The 26,083-nt window shown below is 41.8% G+C and overlaps 1 protein-coding gene across 5 annotated transcripts in view; it reads left to right on the top strand.

The window, feature by feature from the left end:
- The window catches only part of RB1CC1 (RB1 inducible coiled-coil 1), a 293,127-nt gene that overhangs the window by 28,283 nt on the left and 238,761 nt on the right, over positions 1-26,083 (top strand). For 4 of the 5 annotated variants that reach the window (XM_073631593.1, XM_073631595.1, XM_073631592.1 and 1 more), the window contains exons 2-3: positions 9,671-9,800; positions 24,561-24,687. In XM_073631593.1, the coding sequence (XP_073487694.1) occupies positions 9,730-9,800; positions 24,561-24,687 (198 nt within the window). In that variant the 5' untranslated portion in view covers positions 9,671-9,729. Of the gene's footprint in view, positions 1-9,670; positions 9,801-24,560; positions 24,688-26,083 lie in introns of those variants that run through there. The other variant, XM_073631596.1, reaches the window with a different exon arrangement.

The following is a 26,083-nucleotide window of genomic DNA, read 5'->3' as shown; positions in this document are numbered from 1 at the left end:
AATAGATTTATGGCATTTTTATTTATATTTTTTTACTAGTAATGGCAGTAAACATTGATTTTTAGCAGGACTGGGACATTGCGGTGGACAGATCAGGCACTTTTGACACTTTTTTGGGACCATTGACATTTATACAGCAAACAATGCTATAAAATGCACTGATTACTGTATAAATGACGCTGGCAGGGAAGGGGTTAACACTAGCGGGTGATCAAGGGGTTAAAGTGTGGTGTTTTTAATTGTAGAGGGATAGGACTGACTGGGAGTAGCAAGAGATCGCTGTTCCTAATCATTAGAAACAGCTGATCTCTCTCTACTTCCCTGACAGAATGGGGATCTGTTTGTTTACATTGACAGATCCCCGTTCTGTCTCTGTGGAGCAAAGCGACATACAGGTACGTTGATTTGCGCAATAGAGCCGACCTGCCGCAGTATATGTGCGGCGGCTGGTCGGCAAGTGGTTATACAGGAGGTTCACCCTCTTTTTGATCTTTGGCCCCCAGCGTTGTTGATCACAATACAATGAATATTTGGTATATTGTTTTTTTTTTTTCCTTCCAAAGTATATTACCTGTAGGCTAAATATAGATCTCTATTTCTGTTGCACCTCGGCATGGTAAGGTATGTCATATCCTGCCACCCATTGGCTCCTGGATTATAAGTGTCATCAATCCCAGGAGCAGTGTAGTATGCTAGGTTTCTTCTGGGTTTTTTATAGTGATTGATAGGTTGCCATAACGATTAGGTGGGAACTTCCTCCGACGCCGCCATTGCTTTGGCAACCTGCAATACAACAAGTGCGCCGTGCCTTGTACACAGTGCACAGGCATAACATCGGGAGGTGCATGCTGGACAGCCAGCAGCACCGAATCCCTGAAGAAACTCCTAGAAGGTTTCAGCTGCCCACAATGAATTTGGGAGCTTGCAAGTCACAGAGGCTACAGGTAGTAAATTTAATAACTAAATAACAAAAAAATTTACATGTATAGCAGATTCCAGATTAAATTGGATAAGCTGTGACTATCATGGGAGTTGTTTTTTATTAAAAACAAAAAAAATGCTTGGAGCTCTGCTTTAACCTAATACCAACATAATATAAAAACAACATAAAAATGCAGTTCATAAACCAGAACAAATCCTCACATCCAGCACTCATTGTGAGCCTTCACTGTCGTGCCGCTGATCACAGGGGAGGGGAGCCGGGACCCAGACCCGGCCGGGGATTCAGCCTACTTGTTGCCTTACTGAAGAAGAGGTCCAGTCGGAACTCCAGGGGAACGAGTTAGAGTCAGCTCTGCTGAAGGATCCAGCAATACCTGGCCAGGGGTGTCAATTTTATAGGGATCCGGACCCCAAGGCGGGATCCGCTGCCCAGGGAGATCAGCTCTTATTGAATCCAGAGCTTGTGACCTGCAACCTGGGGAAGGGAAGCTGCACAAGGTAATAGGGGTGTACAAGGAGGAGGGTCAGGGAGAAGCTGCAGAAGGTTAGGGGGGGAGGGGTGGCGAAATGCTGCGATGGCTCCTGCACAATGTCAGCTTGGTGAGCCGCCCATAAGTGCTGCCTATTGGTCCCCATCAGTGCTGCCTCATCAGTGCAGCTTTATAATGCACATTAGTGCAGTCTATCAGTGCCCATCAGTGTCTCAAAAAATGATTTTTAATAGGTACAATGTTGCATAACAGCGCTGAAAGCTGAAAATTGGCCAGGGCAGGAAGGGGGTGAGTGCCCAGTATTGAAGTGGTTAACATCTAAAAACAAAACAAAAATAAATCTTATTTTTTAATTTTTTTGCTTCTTCACATACCGGCACTTGCTGTGTAAACCTGTGTCGTGCGTCTGTAAAGATACACAGCAGGGCTACATAAGGAAAGGGTTTTTGTCATTGAAAATAAAGCTTTGTTAGTTAAAAACAAAACTGGCTCCTAACATTTTTAGCTGGCTCGTAGATTCAAAGCAAATTTGTCAAGCCCTGTCCTATGAAATACTTGGGGGATCCTGTTAGTTCCCCTCTCTTCCTCTTTCAGTCTATCCACACCAAGCATGGAAGCCGAGCGATGTCGGTGTAGTCAGCATTGAGCAGCTTTGAGCTACAGGACGCATGCCTTGCCGCTCCTATATTAAGGTTTGCCACCTTATCCCCCATCCAGCCCTGATCTGTGGATTGGCTTCCAGCAGGAACCCTGTTGTCCAAATGCCAGCTGCTCATAGTGCGTATCAAGCAGCAGAGCTGGAGAAAACAGGTGGATTTCCATTATGCAAAGTACCAATAGTAATGATAATCATAACATACTCCCCGCTGTGTGTCAGCATTTGGATACCCTCCCACTGATAACTGCAACAAACCTTCTACAATGGAGAATAGGAATGGGTCACGTGTCAATAGAAAAAAAGGCATAAAACAATTTTATTAAATGACGTTTGTTTTAACTATAGAAAGTTTTTTTTTTTTTTTTTTCCGTTAGTATAATGTGGATTTATTTAAGTGTTGTCATTAATACTTTAATACTTTCTGAGCCTTTAACCCCCAGCAAGTATTCAGATCAGGAAAGTGAGTAAATTCAAAAGTCCTGATGGATATAGATAAATATTGAGACAAGGGGATAAGCTTAACAGCCAGAGAACTAAGATTTCCAAAAGGAGATGTGAGCGATAATAGGCTCCATGTCTCTCTCCGGGGCAGGTTTCTTTTAATTCACTTGAGTAAGTTCATGTGATAGGGAAAGCCTATGAAAAAAAATAAAGTTAAAATTAGAATAAAAGTCTTATGAAGAATTTGTTTAAAATTGCTTTCATGCTTATTAAAGCCGAGTATTACTGAGAATGCCAAGACCACACTGTTCTTTGAAAGAGAAGACAAATGATTAACAAATGTACTTTTCTTGAATTAGAATGTTGCCCTCTGCAGTGTGTGCTAGAAAAAAACACTTTGTAACTTTTTATAGGTTTCATTTCCTAGTTCTGTTCATTTGGAGTCTTTTTTTTTTTTTTTGGGGGGTGGGGGGGCATAACTATTCTGCCTCATTTCATCACTGTAGTATGTTTCATTAATCATTTATCAACAACCAACTCCACCCATATTATTCGTTTTTCAGTTTTGGATAGGTGCCAAGGGAGTTGCATTGGAGAGGCTATTTTTTTGGAGACTTTGTTGGTTATATGCCCTGCAGCAAATAAAGTTCTCACCCCTTCCATCAGGAATATATATATATATATATATATTTTTGTTTATTCTACATTACAGAGAATATTTTAGAGGAGTGTGACACCATTCTTGGTGTTGTATATTCCCTTATGTAAAATAAATTTAAAAATTTAGCGCAGAGTACAAGTGTATTTTACAGTAGCCACAAAACGTGCAGATTGAGGCATAACTGGTATAAAAAAAGGTGAAACCGAGAATTTGAATGCTTCATCACTCTATTAAAAGTTAGAAAAAGTTTGGCTATAGATACACTTTATAACAAAATAAATATCTGAATGTCCACAGGCTAGTCACAGGTTCACTTTAAAGTGGATGTAAACCCAATGTCATCCTATCTAAACTACTGCCATAGGGGTTATCTATAAGGATATACATGCCTCCTGCATGTATCTTTACCTGTCAAATGTCTCCCCTCTGTCTGTTATGAGACCCGAAAAACTGCAGATTCTGTGGGTGGGTCTGTTGTCTGGAGCTCGGTGGGTGGAGTCGTGATGTCAGTAGACTCCCTGCCCACCTCTACACTCCCCTTGTCAATATGCATTTTCTCCTGTGTATTTCTTACACTGAACTTCTGCTATGATCTCTAACATCCAGTGAAAAGACAGGAAAGTAACCACATGACTTCAGCATGCCAAATCATGCTGAGGTGTGGAACAGCCGATCCTTGCAGAGCTGCTGAAGAAAGGAGTGGGGGGAATTAAAAATAATGCCTGTGTCTTAGGCTAGTGCACGAGATATGTAAATCACCTGTCACTCACAGCAAGAGGATTTGACAAAGTTTTTCTCAGTTTGTCAAGATTTATCTCACTGAACAAAAAAAGAGGATTGCTCAGAGATGGATTACCTCTGTGTGGCAAGACTGGGCTCAAATGATAGGAAATCTTATACTGTACAGTATGATATAAAAAAAAAAAAAAAAAAAACATTTTTTTCGGGTTTACATCCACTTTAACCACTTCCTGCCCAACGACGTCGCCAAACTTAAGTGGGGATATCTGAATGATGCTTGCAGCTGCAGGCATCATTCAGATATTTTCTTTTAGAGCCGGCGATTCCCTGCACCGTAAGAACAATCATAGCGGCTGAACGCTTGATTGTTCTTACAGGCAGCAGGAGGGGATGTCTGCCCTGCTCCTGCCACCCTCCAGTGCTTCTCCCCGCCCGCCCCCAAAAAAACACGTTTGAAAAATGACCGTGCAAATACCATGCGAGATAAAAAGTTGTACCACAATGTACCACATCAACATACATTGTTGTGAAGCCAGTAGGGCTTTGTGGGAAGAGGTGATGTTTGGGGCCATTGTGACCCATTACATGTCTAGTATCTTGTGGTAGGTATTTCCTCTATGACAGTCATTAGCAGTTGTATTGTTGTAATTAGAAGTGCAGAGAGACAATGTTAGAGTGTTGTATGAAACCTCATAGATGTTTGTTTGGGGGTGGGTTCAAGGAAAGTGGCAGTTGTAGGACATGGTTCCTTCATACATTGGATCTCTAGGTTAGGGCTTTTTTTCTTTTCCTTTTGCTCCACTGGGAATGTTTTTCTTTAAATTCAAGAAGAGAAGGCCAAGCACAGAAGTTATGTGTTTCAAAACACAGAAAGGTCTCTTCTGTCATAAAAAATATCTTACCTGTCTTTGTTTTTTATTTTTTGTTTTTGTTTGTAGGTTTAACCTTACTTTAATGTGAGAAAAAAAAACTATACCCATTATGAAACCAAGACTTTTTTTACATCAGTATTCCTGCTCATTGTTTAATTTCCATGTTTCAACTAAAATGCATGACTAAGTAAATAGGGATTAACTGCATTCTGTCACAGATACTGTAGAGTTCAAAAGTCAAGTGCCTTCCCAAGGGCTACATTTAGAGTTTACTGGCAGGTCAGTTTAAGCTAATATTTATTACCAAAGGGCACACCAGAACATCGTGAGGAATAGGATTCATTTCTTGTTAATAAAGTGAACAAGTTAAAAGAAATAGTGAATGGCTTGTGCATTGTCTGGTGACTGGGTCAGTAAATCGATGTTATGAAGAAAAGTGGTAAGCTAAAGCACCAGATAGTGGGTTCTATAGGATACCAAAATGTTTACTCTACCTCTCATCAAAGGGACTCTAGTACTTCTATAAAGTCCTACGCAAAGGTCAAATTTTTGAAAGTTAAAGTGGTTCTAAAGCCTAAACATTTTTACCTTAATGCATTCCTTGCATTAGGGTAAAAAAATGTTTAGGCATCAGCATCCCCCCTCGCCTCCTTTTACTTACCCAAGCCCTCATTCAATCCAGCGCCGTGCATGACTGCAGCTCTTCTCCCCCTTCACTTCCAGGTCTCACTGGCTTTGTAGGGGCACTGGGAGCCATTGGTGAGAGAGCCGGAGGTCGGGCTGAGTTCCGCTATCAGTGTCAATGGATGCAGCAGCGGGGTTCTGGAGCAAGCACGCTCAAGTGCCCCCATTGGTAACGGCTTCTCGTGGGGGCACTGGACAGAAAGGAGCGGCCAGGAGCACTGGCAGGGGCCCTGAGAAGAGGAGGTTTGCGGCTGCTCTGTGCAATTCTATTGCACAGAGCAGGTAAGTAAAGACGTGTTTGTTATTAGGTTTCAGGTGAGAATTAATGCTTGCCTAAACCTATGCTAATTTTTACAAAACATAGAGGGAACTGGGATTTTAAAGGTGCAAAAGGGTAACACAAAATTTGTGTAAAAAATTTCACATTTTATTTAGAAAAGTTGATAAAAGATTATTTGTATAAAGACTTTACATTCAATATCCTAAAACAATCTTTAAATAGTGCAACCGAAGGATTAATTTCTCAACATGTTTCACCACATGCCATGGCTTCTTCAGGAGAGTAGTAGCTATCAGGCACTAAGAAAACAATAGAGTCAATGACAAAATACACATTAAAGAGACAATCATAAAATCAATATAAATACAAAGCAAAAATAATACCACACATCCAAACTGTCAATGCAATATTCAAGCCAAACATGCGATCTGTTTACCTGTATGTAGGTCTTTCAAAAAATTGAAATAGCGGATTGAATACATTTACAATTGCTTTAAAATTTGCATAGGTTTGACAGCTTTAGGACCCGACTTATCAGGAACCAAAAACTGTCATGTAGAGAAGGTGGTGGGCATGCCTGTTCTCTTAATATCTCTGAAGTCAAAGTACAGTGTCCAGAAAATGTATGTGAACCACTTGAAATGAACTGTTTTTTTTTCCAGTAATTCAATTAGAAACATTACAAACAGTAATTCAAAACAATGCTAATTTTACACGCCTTTATTCAACACCGGTACAGCAACAGTAATGCCTAGTACACACTATGAGTTTTTTTCATTCAGCCGAGCAGGTTGAACGAAAAAAACTGTCAGCTCAAGTCGGAGCTGGTGTACTAACAATGCAAAGTTAGTATAGTGATCTCCTCTGCTGAATTGTTGTATTCTGATAGGGGGACTGCCATACCCCACCCCCACCAGAACACTCCGATCAGCACACTCTGCTATTGCCGGCTGAGAGTGCTGATCCGGAGTCATTCAGCTGCTGGTTTTCCAGTATGCTCGTTCAACAGATGCTGCCCAAACGACCGACTACTATCGGACAGGGTGGCATACACGTTGTCCGAATGTCGGCCGTTTTTTTCCCTGAAACGGCTGACGTCTCCCGACATTCTGCCCATGTGTAGGGGGCTTTAATTAACCATTGCAGTTAATAGCTGGTCGAACCTCATTTAGGAGAAATGCCAAGCAAGCACTTTCGGTAGCTCTGGATCAGACCTACACAACATTCAGGAGGAATTTTTGATCATTCCACAGCATCCCTATGGGGTTAAGGTCTGTGCATTTTCTCTTTCTGAAGCCAGTCTGTGGTGGATTTACTTAGATGCTTAGGGTCATTGTATTGCATCACCCAACTTCTACTAAGCTTCAGTTGGCATTATCCTGTAGGATAGGGGTAGACAACCTTTGAGAAGCTGAGATCTACCTGAACAACACAGAAGAGATCAAAGATCACCGGGTATGGCATGCCTATTTTCTTTTTTGAGAAGTTAAATAGCAAGCCCCCAATAAAAAGTAAAGACAGCACAAAGAAAACTTAGCCTACCTTAAAAGTTAGCTTCAGCAAAAAATCTGCATTCACTTTTCGTTCACAATTTTTTTTCATGTCTGGAGAGTAATTGGTCACCCCAAAAGTCTGATGTAGGAATCCATTATGAAGACAGAACAACTAGTACTGCAGACTGACTTGCTTAACTAGCTCCAGGCCTCAGTGCTAGCCTGGTTGTCTGCTCTGAGTTCTGGCTAGTGTAAATAGTATGTAGGGCAATGTACAGAGGTCAGTAGTAGATAGGGAAGTGTACAGAGGTCAGTAGTAGATAGGGAAGTGTACAGAGGTCAGTAGTAGATAGGACAGTGTACAGAGGTTAGTAGTAGGTAGGGCAGTGTACAGAGGTCAGTAGTAAAATAGGGCAATGTCTAGGGGTCAGTAGTAAATAGGGCAATGTCCAGGGGTCAGTAGTGGGTAGGGCAGTGTACAGGAAAAAGCAGGACAGAGAACAAGGCGTCAGCACGGCAAAGCAAAGGAAGTGAGCTGGGCAGTGTATAGGGGGGTCAGGAGAGCACAATACTGGGAGGTTAGGAGAGCACAGTGCTGGGAGGTCAAGTAGCATGGTACTTTGGCGTCAGGAGGAATCGGGGGGGGGCACAAGAGGGCATGTTAGAAGGGGTGTGATAGAAGGCCCGCCACATTGGGACTCAGTAGGGCATGGTAAAGGGAGCCTCAGAAGGGCACATCACAGGGGGGCTTAGAAGGGCACACTTCAGGAGTGCGTGGTGCAGGGGGGGCTCAGGAGGGAACACCACAGGGGGGCTCAGGAGGGCACACTTAAGGAGGGCACAGTACAGAGGGGGGCTCAGGAAGACACACCACAGGGGGCTCAGGAGGGCACAAAAATAGTTTACTGATGCAGCACAGTGCAGGAAACCTACTGCAGTCGATCTTCTTGTTCTGGCCCCCATCAGCCCCCCATCAGCCCTCCTCTCTTGTCTATTTCATATGATGTCATTGAAATGTTCCTTCGGTGGATTGGAGAGGAGGGAGCGGTGGAGATCAGTGCACTGTGGGAATGAACTCAGGCTCATTTGGACAGAAGTCTGAGCTATCCTGACTGAAAGCTGTCAAAGCCGGTGGCTAAACATAGCCGGCAGAGGTCCCTGTCCCTGCAGCCGCTAGTAAACCAGGGGCGGGCTGCGGGGCAGAGATTAGATTTGACAGCTTTCCATCCTCGGAGCTCAGGTGGCCAATAAGCCTGAGCTCATTGCTTCACTGCGCAGCTCTGCTACTCTGAGGGAGCAGTACTTGCGGGTTGGCAAGGCAGTGACTCGATCACATTCTACCTGTCACCTGCCTGCGGTTGATCAGTAGAGTGCAATCGCTGGGTTGCTGACATAATGCAATGGTTGGGGCTGGACAATAGGTTATGGAGGCCCTTGAGGGCATTGTGTGTTGTGATGGGGGCATTTATTTGCATTTTGGAAAAGTTAACGTTTTCGTGCTGTGTGAGGTAGAGCTGCACAATTAATCGTTAAAACATTGTGATCTCGATTCACCTCCCCTGACGATCTCTCCTGCTGAGTTTGTTCTTTCATATAAACAAGTGGAGAGATTATCTGCTCACTCAGCTGTCAAAAGGGCCATCTGCCAAGTTTAGAACTTGAAACATTGTATCTAACTTCCTTCTTAGATCAAAGGGATAAACTTCTCTGTGTAAACAAATAACCTGGGCAATCTGCCAAGTTTTAAACAACATGTAAATGCAGGAAGTTTAACCACTTAAAGTCTAAATCTTTTTCTGACACTTCTTTCTTAAGTTAAAATCAATATTTTTTGCTAAAAAAATTACTTGGAACCCCCAAACATTAGAGAATATAAATATATATATATATTTTAGCAGAGACCCTAGGGAATAAAATGGCAATTGCTGCAATATTTTATGTCACACTGTATTTGCCCATCGGTCTTTCAAATGCAATTTTTTTTGGAAAAAATACACTTCAATAAATAAAAAAAACCCGAAACAGTAAAGTTAGCACAATTTATTTTGTTTTAATGTGAAAGATGATGTTACGCCGCGAGAATCGTGAGAGAATCGTGATCTATCCTCTAAGCAAAAAAATCGTGATTCTCATTTTAGCCAGAATCGTGCAGCTCTAGTGTGAGGTCAGGTTACAGTGGCTCCCTTGGCACCCTGCAGCCAACATTTTCGTAAAAACTTATACCAATGGGTATACCACTAGTGTTCATGTATGTGCTTATTTCAGTCTTTCAGCAGTGCTATGTATTGTAATTAAAATCCTTAAAAAATGTGTTTAAGATGTGCACTTTTGTCATTTTGTATTGTTCTGTTTTGGAGTACAGTTATGTTTTCATCACATTTACAAAAATACTTATTTTATTTAACAGTTTCTAAATGAGCACAGCAAAGTTTAAAGTGGGCACCAGAGGATCATAGAGCAGTCATCATGAAGTTATATGTGTTTCTGGTGAATACTGGAATCACCCTCACATTTGACACTGAGCTTGCTGTACAAACGTAAGTAACCTTTCTTATATATTTAAAAATGTCGTACTATTTTTCATAAATATTTAATAATGTTTTGTAAAGCAAAATAAAATTTACAGTGCACAACAAACTGCACAAGGCATTTGATCCTACACTGACCATGCTGCACACCTCTCCAATTTCTCACTGAGGCCCCCCAGAAATTCTGTGCATATAAAGTTTATTTTTATTACATTGTTTTTTACAAAGTTACATTGTAAGAAATAGACAGTATAGATATTTCTCTTAGAGCCCTTGCACACTGGGGCGGTTTTGCAGGCGCTATTGCGCTAATAATAGCGCCTGCAAACCGCCCCGAAAGTGCCGCTGCTGTCATCCCAGTGTGAAAGCCCCGAGGGCTTGCACACTGGAGCGATGCGCTGGCAGGACGGTAAAAAAAGTCCTGCCAGCAGCATCTTCGGAGCGGTGAAGGAGCGGTGTGTATACCGCTCCTTTACCGCTCCTGCCCATTGAAATCAATGGGACGGCGCGGCTATACCGCCGGCAATGCGCCTCTGCAGAGGCACTTTGCGGTGGTATTTAACCCTTTCTCGGCGACGGTAAAACGCCGCTAATAATAGCGGCGTTTTACCGCCGACGCCGCCCCAGTGTGCAAGGGCTCTTAGACATGCATTCTTGAAGATAGGTCAGTCTTTGTTCCCTAGGTGGGACGTTGGTAATACGGAAAATTTAATGTTAGGGATGCTTCAGTAGTCTGGTGAAATGAATCCTTGGAGACCTGATTTTTTATTTTTTTCTTCATGTGCACCAAGAGTGATAGCTGTCAATTTCTCATCTATCATGATACCATTTACTATGTTTTTGACTTGTGGCGTGTTTTCATGATTGAGCAGTCCTTTGGTAGCAATAAATATGCAGCTGATTGGTCTGTTTGCAGCTTTGTGAATATCTGGTATGCAAAAACTATTTTCTAAAGCATGGTGTTGATTAACACCAACTACTTACCTCAGCCTTCCCAATGGGACTGTGATTTGGCTTGGCTATAGGTTGCTAGAGGCCTGAACACTGTAAGATGAAAATGGGGTAAATTGTTCAAGGGTGCTTCGTCCCTGGAAGTTCATGTAATGGGGGGATACTCTAGCACAGGGATGTGCAATTAGTGGACCTCCAACTGTTGCAGAACTACAAGTCCCATGAGGCATAGCAAGACTCTGACAGCCACAAGCATAACACACAGAGGCAGAGGCATGATGGGACTTGTAGCTTTGCAACAGCTGGAGGTCCGCTAATTGCATATCCCTGTGACTTAATGCATTTTATGCATTAAGATAAAAAGCCTTCTGCACATGTGCAGCAGCCCCCCCCCAGCCCCTCTAACACTTACCTGAGGTCCCTCTCTGTCCAGGGATGTCCATTAGTGTTTCAGCTATCCGTGATTCTCCCTCCTGATTGGCTGAGACACAGCATCGACGTCGTTGGCGCCATTGCTGCAATATATAGCATTTAAGAGCAAGTATGCCTTGGAGGTAGCCCCTTCTCCTAAGGCTCCTGCACACTGCTGCTCCTAAACTCAAGTTTTTGGAGCTTTTGGTGTTTTTTGCCGAAACGCCTGAACTCCTATCTGTCCATGTACACATAGGCTTTTACCAGAGTTTAGGAGCAGCAGAGTTTAGAGGCAGTAAAGCGTTCCTCTCCTGAACGCGATTCAGAAGTGTTTTGGCAGAAAAACTCAGCAAAAACACGTGTAAACGCACGTTACTGCTAGATGCGTTTTGCGATTGTGCATTTTTTATTTCAGTGGCCAAAATAAATTATTTATTCTGGCCAATGAAATTAATAAATGCCAAAGTGCTTGACTCAGGTAAGTGCAGCTAAACGCAGCATACACATCTGCATCAAGCGTTTTTTTTTTTTTTTTTTTGCTGTCAGAAAAAAAACATTCGGGGCAGTTGTTATCAACGCCCAGTGTGCATGAGGCCTTAAAGGGGTTGTAAAGTCAGAAGGTTTTTTTTTTTTATGTTAATGCAGGGATATGCAATTAGCGGACCTTCAGCTATTGCAGAACTACAAGTCCCATGGGGCAAAGCAAGACTCTGACAGCCACACCCATGACACCCAGAGGCAGAGCATGATGGGACATGTAGTTTTGCAACAGCTGGAGGTCCACTAATTGCATATCCTTATCTTAATGCATTCTATGCATTAAGACAAAAAGCCTTCTGTGTGCAGCAGCCCCCCTCAGCCCCTCTAACACTTACCTGAGGTCCCTCTCTGTCCAGTGATGTCCATTAGTGTCTCAGCCATCCGAGATTCTCCCTCCTAAGTGGCTGAGAGACAGCATCGATGCCATTGGCTGCTGCTGTTAATAAAAGTCAGCTAGCCAACCAGGAGAGAGAGGGGGGGCAGGGCCGGGTCGAGGCTCTGTCTGAATGGACACGGGGAGCTGTGATTCGGCTCGGGTGCCCCCTTAGGAAGCTGCTTGCTGTGGGGGCACTGAACAAGAGGGATGGACCCGAGAAGAGGAGTATCCAGGCTGCTCTGTGCAAATCCACTGCAACAGAGCAGGTTAAGTTTAACATGTTTGTTATATTTATATATTGAAAAAAATTGAGACTTTACAATCACTTTAAAGGTACAACAACACACCAGTAGCTCAGAATCAAGTCCGCTAATATTCCAGTATGTGCCTACTAAATTAAACCTATAGACCCTGCCTACAGTAGGTGTACTCTGAAAAAGAGATTGTGTGGTTTGAAACAAGGGTCTTTTTACAGTATGAATGAAAAATATTTTAATCTTCTAAACTAAATACTAAATGTTCTACTTGAATGCATAGGGATAGTGGAGTAAGAGGTGCCTCCAGGGCAGTGTGTATGTGTCATAAACATTCCTTAGGACGACCGTATCATACAGACTTCAGATTTCAGTTTACATAACTGTAACTAAACTAGAAGCTGAACGTCAGTAGCAACAACTTTCATGTTCCTCAGTAGTCACAAGGGATGTATACATCCCCTTTGTGTGCACCAACTGCCTTTGCAAACCCAGAAATTACCTTGGAAATATAGCAGTGACATCCTCACTGTGCTGTATAAGGATGAGCTCAGGTGTGTTCGCAAGCGGCACGTGCAGAGTCCGACAGGAAGTCGGCACTGCGGAACGCTAATCACAAGTAGTGAGACATTGTCCCGATGTGCTGCTGCAGCGATCGGAAAATGTCTCACTGCCTGTGATTAGTGATGTGCAGTGCCGACTTCCTGGCGGGCTCTGCACGTGCTGTTTGCAAACATGCCTGAGCTCATCCTTAGTGCTGTAGTTAGGGGGAACCAGCAGGCTCCACACACTACAGGCTTCCTGCATAAAACTACAGGAGGGGCAGAGCCAATACTGGTCACCCTGCCCAGGAGAGAGAGCAGCAGTAACAGGTCTTTATTAGGGTCGTGTACACATGTGGCAAGGATTTCTGCTCATCTGAAAAGCGATCTGTATTTGAAATGTCACCTCTTCGCTGCCTTATTCAACCCCCTAATTGCTGCACTACCATGCCACAATGGGGACCATTGCATGTGGTTATGTAACTGTTGCAGCATGACTCTAATCATTTGAATTGGTTGTTTTCCACGGGCGGCAGTGCCTGTTAAACGTCATGAGGGGGTTAACTCTTGTTGCCGCCGTAAAGCATAGCAACGAGGTATGTATGGCTGTTGACTTTTCAGCTTAGGGAGAAAGGTTGGGGGCAGTTAAACCGTGTCTCAACTGTTTTTACCACCCCCAACCACAACTGCGCAGAGGCAATGGTTTACACTGGATTACTGCACAGATCTGGAAGGAATACACAAAGCACACCAAGCCTATGTATGCCTCTTGTATTTGGACAATATTTGCTTATTATTTGAGTTCATCTTTATGCTCAATATAAAATGAAGATCTACTAATTTTCCACTACCATCTGTATTCTTAGTTAGTGAAAAAGCTATTTTCTTTCCTGTTCTATTCTAGTGACTACGGTAACTATATTGCATACACATCATAGAGTGCATTGTAGCCTTTTAGTGGTAATGCACTTCATCATGTACACTGCAGTATTTAAATAAACCACATTCCAGATGCTGACAAATAATTTGTTTCATCTTGTGATGTTCAACTGGACCACTGACGCAAGCTCATTACAGAAAATATGCAAAAGCAGTACAAGTACAGCTTCACTAAAAAGGAACATTTAAGAGCGGAAATAAAAAATACTTTAAGCATCCAAGGCATTGGTAGTTAATGGACTCCAGCAGCGTATATGTGTTGTGTCTTTCTTTTGGCACTTGTGAAAATTGGAAGTACACATGTAAGATCACAACCACCCAACTCCCGAAGGAAAGATTACCAGTAATTTCTGCTAAATCTGTTTATCAGAGTTCTTCATTGTTGAGCTTTGTTGAAACGAGTTGATTTTTCTTGTATGCGGCTATCTTCTCTGAATGTGTTTTTCTGTTGTGTAGGGGAGGATAGATCTCCCAAACTTGCAATTTGCATTACGGTAAAGGGAAGATGCACAAAATCTGAAATAAGTCCTACTAATATTAATGTAAAATTCATGTAAAATTAGGATTAATTTGTTTGTAAATGTAGACCAGGGATCCTCAAACTACGGCCCTCCAGCTGTTGCAGAACTACACATCCCATGAGGCTCTGTAAAACTCTGACATTCACAGACATGACTAGGCATGATGGGAATTGTAGTTCCTGAACACCTGGAGGGCCGCAGTTTGAAGACTCCTGATGTAGACACTTGTTTATCCTAATGCATATGGCACCACAAATCAACATATGCGTAGACAAGTGATGAACATCTGTAAGCAGTCTGTTGGGGAATCGTGAGCACGGTGTAATTCCCGAGATTCAACACAGATTTATAACCTTGAACTTAGGTATGTGAAGAACACAATTCAATCAAAATTCTGTAATTGTTAAAAGAATCATTATTGAACTCTGATAGCAAAATCTTTTTTAAGACTGGTTCCTATACATATAGCAAATTTTGCTAATACAGTGGGAATAAAAAAAGATTGTGGGTGGTCCTGCGCAAATGGCTGAATGTATATTTTGAACTGCTGCCCCTACTAATACAGCCCACTAAGTGGAATATAGGGTTAAAAGGATAGAGATCGTAGGTGTGGTGCTGTTCTAAAAGCCAATGCTATACCGGGAATCTGAGTGCTCCAATAACACACTATAACCAGTGATTATATGTAAACTATACCATCTAGTATGCAAACTTAAAATAAATAAATTGGAAATAAATAAAGTGACTGGTGCTATATACCGCTAAATAGCTTGCAACATGATAGAGCATAAATGTGACAAAAAGTGATATTTTAATTTAAAGTGACTGGTGCTATGGTGACCAATTTAATTAACACAATCCTTTTGTAACACAAAGTTTTTTGCAAAAAAGTGACAGGTGCTCTTCAGGCGTGTGCCCTTTGTGCTGGTGCTCCTTATAATACTATGCAAAGTAGCCTATCATTGGGGGGGATTTACTAAACTCAAATGGACTTTGTGCATTGCAAGTGCAGTTGCTCTAGAGCTTATTAAATGATATATAGCTCCACTTTCCAAAGAATACTCAATCACGCAAGGAAAGGAAAGCCCGCTGCCGGCTGATGTCACAGAGGGGGTCCAGGCTAGGGAATGATCAGGACGATATGGTCAGGATCCACCCACAACTCTGGACTAGCACCTGGCTTAGCCTCTCAACGAGAAGTGACGCAAGATGCTAGAAGCTAGCGTCTTTGCGTCACTTCCGGTTTTGAGCTGTGGAACGCAAATTTTCCTGGCTTCCTGGTTTTAAATGTTTTAAATATACAGAGAGGATGTGAGTATGTTTTCGACTGTACAATCTCAATAAATCTTTTGGAAAACGGTATTATGCTATGGGAGCATCTTTTCTCTCTGCATGTGGGTGATACGGATGAATATCTAAAAGAGCAAAGCAAAGAACAGTCACCAGAGGAGTGGTCCTGGAAACTGCCGCACAGTGGCAAACACTGTGAAAGTGAAAAACCCCTTTGAGGGGTGAATATTTCCGGCGAGTGCAATATCTTAGGGGGCTCTATAATGAGCACCAGCGCAAAGGGCACACGCATGTAACTGTTTGTTACAGGAGGACTGTGTTTATTAAATTGTTCACCATAGCACCAGGCACTTTAAATAAAATTGCACTTTTTGTCACATTTATGCATTATCACATTGCAAGCTATTTAGCTGCATATAGCACCAGTCACTTTATTTCCAATTTATTTTTTTCAAGTTTGCATACTAGATGGTATAGTTTATATATAATCACTAGTTAGAGTGTGTTATTGGAGTACTCAGATTCCTGGTATAGCATTGCCTTTTAGAACAGCGCCACACCTACTATCTCTATCCTTTTAACGGTAGGAATAAATAATGGAAAAATAATTTTAAGGAGAAGTTCAGTTTTTTTTTTTTTTTAAAGAATCATACTGACCTAGGTGGCTGTAGCATCGTCCCCCTCTGGTGCTAAGTCTGAGAACTGATTGATCAAAGACTGCTGATCGCTCGGTTCTCAGAGCTCCGTGAGCAGAGAGCTGTTGATTGTCAGTGGGCGAGAGCGGCTGCCTCAGGTGCTCAGTGGCTTGTTGAGAGTCTGAGTCAGGTGCCAGTCCAGGGTTGTGGGTGGATCCTGACTATATTGTCGCGATCATTCCCTAGCCTGGACCCGCCCTGTGACATCAGCCGGCAGCGGGCTTTCCTTTCCTTGCGTGATTGAGTATTCTTTGGAAAGTGGAGCTTTATATCATTTGCTAAGCTCTAGAGCAACTGCACTTGCAAAGTGCAAGTCCATTTGAGTTTAGTAAATCCCCCCCCCCCCCAATGATAGGTTACTTTGCTCAGTCGAGTGCGCCCAAGATGACTGCCTTACCTACTTAGTGCTTTCAGTCCCAAGGGAGAAAAGTGTTATAGAGTAACAAATTAAAATTATATCCATTCATGTAGACCCTCTCACTACAAAAAATAATGGTGAATACGTTACTTAAAAGTTAAAATTTCAGCTTCAGTGCGTACTCGGCTTTCCGGGGTTATACCGTAATAATGCCCGCAGCCGCAGGCATTATCCCGGTACTGTTTTTTAGAGCCGGCGATCGGCTATCCGGTTATAACAACTGATGCGGCTAAAAGCCGCTCGGCTGTTATACCCGAGGAGCGGGAGGGGATGCCCCCCTCCTGCTGCCTCCTGCCGCTCTTACCGGGCCCCCCATTCCATCGGGAGGCCCGATGACCGGCTGCCTCCGGCGGCTGGGGGCGGGCTGGAACGAAGCTGTGAGCGGCATCGTTCCAGCCTCCTAATCGTAAACACAGAAGCGACGTCAGTTCCCATTTACTCGGCTGCCAATGGCGCCGGTTTTAAAAAAATATACAGTATTCAGAATCGCCGAAAACAGCGATCTGAATACTTTGAAGTGCAAAGGAGGAATCGGGTGTCTTATAGACCCCCCGATCCCTTCATAAAGAGTACCTGTCACCACCTATTACTGTCACAAGGGATGTTTACATCCCTTGTGACAGCAATAAAAATGTTAAATTTTTTTTTTTTTAAAAAACACAATTTATAAATATAAAAATAAATAAAATAAATAATAAAAAAAAATGTTAAAGCGCCCCCGTCCCTGCGAGCTCGCGCAGCAAAGAAAACGCATACGGAAGTCGCGCCCGCATATGTAAACGGTGTTCAAATCACACATGTGATGTATCGCCGCAATCGTCAGAGCGAGAGCAATAATTCTAGCACTAGACCTCCTCTGTAACTCTAACCTGGTAAACGTAAAAAAAAATTAAAGCGTCACCTATGGAGATTTTTAGGTACCGTAGTTTGTCGCCATTCCACGAGTGCGTGCAATTATAAAGCGTGACATGTTTGGTATCTACTTGGCGTAACATCATCTTTCACATTATACAAAAAAATTGGGGTAACTTTACTGTTTGTTTTTTTTTAAATTCATGAAAGTGTCCCTTTTCCCAAAAAGTTGCGTTTAAAACACCGCTGCACAAATAGAGTTGCCATTTGCAATGTTTGCAGGTTCCAGCTGTCATTTTTATGAACATCAATTTTTATTTGCTCTTCACAAGACATTTGCATCGCCTTTCCTCCACTTTATGAATATCTAGTATTGAATTATAAATAGTTCATATGGTATACTCCCATCCAAGCTTATCTTTTTTATTAGTATCATAATGTAATCTTTCTGGCTAAAAAAATCTAGAAAATGCCAAATATGCCTTATCACAGGAGAAGTATCAGTTTATTATTAGCAAGCAAGTAGTTAATCTTCCAAAAACTTTTGGAACTTTTAATATCTGTATGAAAACTGCATGACTTGCATTTTGGCAGGTCATATTTTAATTTGCAAAAGCTGCAGCAGATATAAAAGAAATGTGGCCCACCCTTACTCAAATAAATTGGACAGCACTGTTTTAAATCATCAATTTGTATCTGGTCTCTGTACTGGCTTTGTATTTTCTGCCTCTTCTGGATAGGATTACAGCAGAACAAGAACACGCACCATTTCACCTTCCAGTATGGAGTCATTGGCAGCATTCATAGGGACTGTTTCATTGTCTGGAGCAAAGAATCCCCTCTAGAATATGTCCCTAATATCCTGTGCTTAACAAATCTTTATTTGTACTTTTTATATAGTGTTTTAATGCTAATTTGCCAGGGAGAAAATGCTATGCCCTAGAGCTTGGTGAAGTATAAAATAGTGGCTGGGCATTTAGTAATTATTTCTACACTCTGTTAAAATATTCTGTGTGTTCATAGAGATCTACAAAACCGAGCCATGTTTAATTATCTTTCTGGGCTGGAATGTTGTGTTCTCTAATGCTGATTTAAATATACTGATTATTGATTTAAAGCAGAGGTCTCAAACTGGCGGTCCTCCAGCTGTTGCAAAACTACAAGTCCCATGAGGCATTGCAAGGCTGACAGTTACAAACATGACTCCCACATGACTCCCACCTAGTCGCCTGACAAGTCGCGTCCCGTTCTGTACAATGGAACCGTTCTAATTAGAGTGACGCAAGTCGCTCCGACTTAGAAAAAGGTTCCTGTAAGACTTTGGGGGCAACTTGCATTGACTTCTATACAGAAGTCGTTTTGCAAGTCGCCGCTGAGTCATGTCCTGGGTCGCTCAAGACAGTCGTGCTGCCTCAGTGTGAACCGACCCTTAAAGTATCAGCTAAAGTATCTGCTTCACCTCTTAACTGCCATGGCTAGACCTATAGCTAAAGCTTGAGCTGACTGACCTACTGTCACTATGCAGGATGGTTAGGCCCCTTTCACACCGAGGCGCTTCTAAACTGCCAGTAAAACATTTGAGCGCTTTTGAAGAGCTTTCCATTAATTTCAATGGAGAGGAGGGCTTTTTCACCGCCCTGCCAGCGCACTGCCCCAGTGTGAAAGCATTCTTTGATTTTAATGGAAATAGGTTTTCGTGAGCTTTCCAGGCGCTTTTTTTTAGCATGAAAGCTCCTCGGTGTGAAAGGGGTCGTAGAATTACAGGCAAAACGTTATTTTTCATTTTGGATAGAGCAAGGGAGGGTTACAACCCCAGACAGACTTTTTTTAGCCATCTGTGTCCCATTGCGGAGATTTCACTTCCTTTCCCATAGCTAAACAAGAAGTGAGAGGAAATCCCTGAAAATTAACCACTTTACAACCGCCCACCGCACATATACTGTGGCAGGGTGGCTGCTCTGCACCGGATTGTACACCTAGTACATGATCCGATACTTCCGGGTCTGGGGCGCGCATGCACGCTGCTGGTGACCTGCTCCCACTGTGATTAGACACAGCAGGAGCTGATCTGAGGTTACCATGGACTTGATGTTCGCTGGCACCTGCAGATCATTAGGCAGAGAGCCACAAAACGTCGATCTGCCTAGGTAAACAAGACAGATTGCCGTTCTGTCTGTAGAGAAGTCATTGATCCTTGTTCCTGCAAAGCAACTCCCACACAGTGCACAAACTTCGGTTAGACACACATTTAACCCTTTGATCGCCCCTGATGTTTAACCCCTTTCCAGCCCGTGTCATTAGTACAGTGTCAGTGCATAACACTGTATAAATGTCAGTTAGTGTCCCGACTATCCGCCCCAATATTGCAGTCCCACTATAAGTCGCTGATCACCGCCATTACTAGTAAACAAAAAAATCCTATAGTTTAGGGGTCGACCGATATATTGGCCGATATTTGGCATTTTTTAATTAATCGGCATCGGCCGATTGTGCTGATAAAAAAGGACGATTTAAAACTTCAGCGCGACTTGCAAATAACTTTTGTAATAGAAGTCAATGCATGTTGCCTGAAGTCTTCCTGAGACTTCTCTCCTATCTGGGCAGCCTGCCAAGTCTGAGAAAAAAAGCAAAGAGATACAATGTTTATATTTATCAATGGACTGAATTCCTGTGTAGGAGTTCTCAGTTTAACCATTTAAAGACTTAATCTTTTCCGACACTTGTAAAAATCCTGTATTTTCTGCTAGAAAATCACTTAGAACCTCCAAACATTTTATATATATATATAATATATTTTTAGCAGAGACCCTAGGGAATAAAATAGCGGTTGTTGCAATATTTTATGTCACACGGCATTTGCGCAGCAGTCTTTCAAATGCAATTTTTTTGGAAAAGATACACTAATTAATTTAAAAAAAACACTAAAACGGTAAAGTTAGCCCATTTTTTTTCATCCAAAAGTTTTGATTACCTGTTTTTGTGTATTTAAGATATAGTTTTTTTTTTTTTTTTTTAATCTAAATTATACATACAAGTAAACTGATTGGAGGTTTGTTTTGTTTAATAAATGTTTAAATGTAAGAAATTTTCTATATCACTTATTATTTGGCTATTTGGCTGCTAGCGGGGCACTTATAACCCAGCTAGCGGCCGATGAAGGGGTTAAATGCGCCATGTACCGCCACTGCCGAATTGCTTTGCAGGCGCTTTGGTAGCAGTGCCCATTCATTTCAATGGGCAGGAGTGGTGGAGGAGCGGTATACACCGCTCCAAAGATGCTGCTTGCAGGACTTTTTTTCAACACCCTGCCAGCGCATTGCCTCAGTGTGAAAGCACTCGGGATATCACATTGAGACTGCAGGGCAGCTGCTTTGCAGGCACTTTACAGGCACAATTTTTAGCCCAAAAGCGCCTGAAAAACGCCCCAGTGTGAAAGGGGTCTAACTGTTAGATTTTATGAGATGAAGGGAAAAAAAAAAAAAATTGGCCTAACACAAAAAATGGACATCATATATCGGCCGCTGCAATTTCTAAATATCGGCATCGGCCAGAGAAAAACCCACATCGGTCGACCTCTACTATAGTTTATAGACGCTATAACTTTTGCACAAACCAATCAATATATGCTTATTGGGATTTTTTGTTTACCAAATATGTAGCAGAATACATATTGGCTTAAATTGGTGAAGAAATTTGATTTTGTCATTTTTTTTTATTGGCTATGATTATGGCAGACAATAAAAAAATATATATATACTTTTTTTTTTAAATTGTCAGTTTTTTTGTTTATAGCGCAAAAAAACCCAAAAATGCAGAGGTGATCAAATACCAACAAAAGAAAGCTCTAGGACATACATTTTGTTTGGGTAGAGCGTCGCACGACCGCACAAATGTCAGTTAAAATAACGCAGTGCCGCATCGCAAAAAATAGCCTAAATAGTCATAAAGGGGGTAAATCTTTCGGAGGGGAGGTGGTTAAGGGACTTCCTTGGGGACCCCCAGATCACCAGAACTACTGTAGTGTCCCCTTTGGAAGATTTCCCCTTTTTTGGGAACAACCCAAATATTGGGATTTTCTTTTACTTTCACTTTGAATGATAATGGTAAACAGGACAAATAGAGAGGGTAATCTCCCAATTGGGGGGGGGGCATGGACAAGCGTTCTAATGCCTCTCCTTGTAAAACAAGCTTGGGCCCTTGTATGCTGAAGCCTGGCATTTAAGGTATATACACTGTATCACTGTAATGTACCCTCAGAAACATTAGTGTAATGGACAAAATAATTCATACCAGATGACAGGCCCCCTTCTTTTCTCCTGATCTACTGGTTGAGTACGTTAAAGGTAACTGTAAACGTCAGATGAGTCACCCTATTCATACGCTTTGATCTCATCTAAATTAGGGACCCCATTGGTCTTCCACTTTTGGGGTAATGGTGGATTGACAGGTTAGGAAATCTGCCACAGTTGGTTGTTCTTTCCAAAAAGATGGCTCTGGCTTGTTATTCCTCTCTTTAACAAACTTGGCTCGTGCATGCAGAAACAACTGCCCTTACAAGATGTATGGGTAGCCCAGTGCTGCTGAAGTCAACTCATCCTGGGAATGTAACTTACAGTAAGGTGATACTAAAGTCTAGTTTTTTGTTGTTGTTAAAAATAACAATCATGTTCTACTTACCTGCTCTGTGCAGTGGTTTTGCCCCCTATCCCTCCGGTTTTGCTCATTGACTTTGATAGCAGAGGGAGCCAGTTACGTTTCGCTGCTGTCTCAGCCAATGAGGAGGGAGAGTCCCGGGCAGCCAAGTCTCTCGTGCACATCGCTGGATTTAGATGGGGCTCAGGTAAGTATTAGGGGGTTGCTGCACACACAAGGTTTTTTTTATCTTAATCACTTCCGTACCGCCCACCGTCGTTATACGTTGTTATTTTGAAGAGGAATATCGTTGTTATGGCAGCAACTAGCTGGCATAACCCCAGTATCCTCTTCTTCAGTTGCTTCAAGATAAAAGTGGTCTCTGTGGCGGATTTGCCGCAAGATCACTCTTATCGGCGGCGGGAAAGGGGCCCCCCCGCCGCACCCAGTGCTCTCTGCCGCTTACTGGAGCCGTCGGCAGAGGCGGAGGCGATCGGATCCTTTCCCTAGCCTGACATGGAGACAGGGGAGGGGAAGATGGCCCCCACCCATCTCCATATCATTGCAAGGCGGAAGCAACGTCAAAACGTCACTTCCACCCATAGCTCTTCTTTTTTTGTATTTTTTTTTAAATGACAACATTTTTTTCTTATTGCATTTTAGTGTAAATATGAGATCTGAGGTCTTTTTGACCCCAGATCTCATATTTAAGAGGTCCTGTCGTGCTTTTTTTTTCTATTACAAGGGATGATTACATTCCTTTTAATAGGAATAAAAGTGACACCATTTTATTTTTATTTGTTAAAGAACAGTGTAAAAATAAAAGGTAAAATAAATCAGGAAAAAAAAAATTTAAACATGCCCCGTCCCGATGAGCTCGCATGCAGAAGCGAATGCATAGGTGAGTAGCGCCCGCATATGAAAACAGTGTTCAAACTACACATGTGGTATGAGGTATCGCTGCGATTGATAGAGAGAGAGCAATAATTCTAGCCTTAGACCTCCTCTGTTACTCAAAACATGCAACCTGTAGAATTTTTTAAACATTGCCTATGGAGATTTTTAAGGGTGAAAGTTTGTCGGCATTCCATGAGCAGACGCAATTTTGAAGTGTGACGTGTTGGGTATCAATTTACTCGGCGTAACATTATCTTTCATAATATACAAAAAAAAAAAAATTACTGTTGCCTTATTTTATAATTCAAAAAAGTGTATTTTTCCAAAAAAAGTGCGCTTGTAAGACCGCTGCACGAATACGATGTGACAAAGTATTTCAGCGACCGCTATTTTATTCTCTAGGGTGTTAGAAAAAAAAAGTATAATGTTTGGGGGTTCTAAGTAATTTTCTAGCAAAAAAAACTGTTTTTAACTTGTAAACAACAAATCTCAGAAAGAGGCTCAGTCCTTAAGTGGTTAATGCATAGAATGCATTAAGATGAAGAACCTTCTGCCTTTGCAACCACTTTAAAGAAATGTATTTATTTTTATTTTTTTTATCCGTTTTGGATAGAATGGAGAGGGATTAGAACATCTGTTAGTTTTTATTGATGTCTGTTCCCTAGTCCTGTTTATCGTTATTGAAAGTGAAATAAAATCCCAAATAAATCTTCCAGTGATGACACTAGTTCTGGTGACACCCCAGGATTCTCTTAACTTTGGAGGGACTTTTTCTCAATTCCTGTTTTGGCTATGAGATAGGAAGTGAAGGGAAATCTTCGAATGAGACACAGATGTCTAAAAAAATATAAGGGGGTTATAACATACCTCCCAACATTTTGAGATGGGAATGAGGGACACCTACTAGTAAATGTATATAGGCATAGGACACGCCCCCTGCCACACCCCCTTAAAGGAGAATTAACCCCAAAAAAGGTTAATTAAATCCACTAGTGCTTTTTTTAACCACTACTATTCCTTTACATTGGCTTTTAAAAATGTACAAATGCAGCAATTTAGAAATTGGATGAAAGGTTTAGTACCGGGAAACACTTTTTGAAAGCTAAAAAAGTGCATTTTATATACAACTATATAAAGAGGGACAGAGGGACATTGCTCCAAATCAGGGACAGTCCCTCAAAATCAGGGACAGTTGGGAGGTATGGTTATAACCCTTCCTGAAGGAAAAAAAAAACTTTGCTTTTAGTTCCACTTTAAGGTTCAGTTGCTTAAATATAATTTTTTAGCTCGGACTGGGACTTTTGTGTAATGTTGTCATTGCTTTGCACTCTCCCATGTAAATAATATTACGTGATTTTCTAAAAATGTAATAAGCCAATTTAATTGATCTTCTTTCTTACAGACTGCTTTTACATGTTAACAATTTGTTTTTCTGTTTTCTATGTGTTTAGGGTGACTGACCTTAAGCATGCCATTCAGACTAAGTACAAGATTGCTGTTCAGCACCAGATCCTTGTAGTAAATGGAGGTGAATGTATGGCACCAGACAGGAGGGTTTGTAGTTACAGCGCTGGTACTGTGAGTATTAATCTAGCATATTGAAATTCTTCTCAAAGAATAAGTGCGCTTTAAAAAAATAAATAAACATAATAAACCCCCCTTGCAGCAAATGCGTACTTACTTGAATCTGAAAACTGCGTCCTTCCACAGTGTTTGCATTCAGTGGTTGAAAACTTCTTTGCTCTGGGTACCCTCCTACATGTTTTTTGGGAATGCCCGTGAATCAGAGGCTACTGGAACAAAATCTTCAACCTAATCCGCAAAGTCACCGGCAAGGCGATCCCACAAACCCCAACTGCACTCTTAAATCAAAAAGTCCCCAAAATTCCTAAATACGACCAAATTCTAATCCACTATATTCTCATAGGAGCCAAACTTACCATAGCCAGGGCATGGAAACTTCCTAAGGTATCCTTCCATTTAACCAAACAGAAAGTCTCCTGGATCGTGTACCAGGAGAAAATCTCTAACATCATACTTGATAAAACTGAGAAATTCAAACATATATGGGAACCATGGGCCCGTCATATTGGCGTGACCCTCTAGTACCTAACTCTACCATAAAATGGTCAGTTAAGTTCTCCTGCTCGGCTGCTTGGCACACTGTCCCAGCTCTCCGCAGAGCCCAGGCAATCCTTCCCCCACCCACCCCTCTTAAACCCCCTCTTCCTTCCTTCCTAATTCTATTTCTCTCTTTCTCCTTATTTTCTATTATATACTCTTCTCTCCCACCGGACCAAAATGGTGGGATGCGAAGCAGAGGTTGTATGATTATACCTTTAACTATTACGATTTTTTTCGGTTAATACACAATATACTTTAAATTGTTTTATCCACCTTTGACTAAGATCAGAACCTAGCAGAATAGATACGGATTCTGATAATTCGACTTCTAAGCACTTTTGTCATTATAAGGAGCCCAAAAGTATTGTACGGTACCATTCTTTATGCACTGTCTAGGACTTACCTCTCATCAAAGAACCAGAGGCCATTGAAGCCCAGACACAGCATGATCCCGAACCGGGGTGTCTGGATTTCAAGGCGGACGGTAACTTATTTTGAATACCAGACAGGGCTTCCAAGTTGTCGATGATTATCATTTCTGCATAGAAGTTTTATACATGAATATATCCTGTGCACTGTATCTCTTGTTACTTCCGAGTGCATTTTTTTCTACATGACCAAAATCTGTTATCTATTTTACTCCCCTGCGTGGGTAGAGATTTGTTGATGTTTAATATCTTATCTCAATAAACGTTTTAAAACTCAAAAAAAAAAAAAAAAAAAAAAAAAAAGAAAACTTCTTTGCTACATATGCACAGTAGGTCCTTATTTATTCAGTGGAGCTGTCTCCTGGGCATCTTTAGCCTTCTTTGGGAAATGACCCCATAGAAGTTGATGAGTGCACTTTATC

The sequence above is a fragment of the Aquarana catesbeiana genome, linkage group LG05 (assembly GCF_042186555.1).
Source record: "Aquarana catesbeiana isolate 2022-GZ linkage group LG05, ASM4218655v1, whole genome shotgun sequence".
Classification (NCBI taxonomy): domain Eukaryota; kingdom Metazoa; phylum Chordata; class Amphibia; order Anura; family Ranidae; genus Aquarana; species Aquarana catesbeiana.
This window is presented reverse-complemented; position numbering and strand designations above follow the sequence as displayed.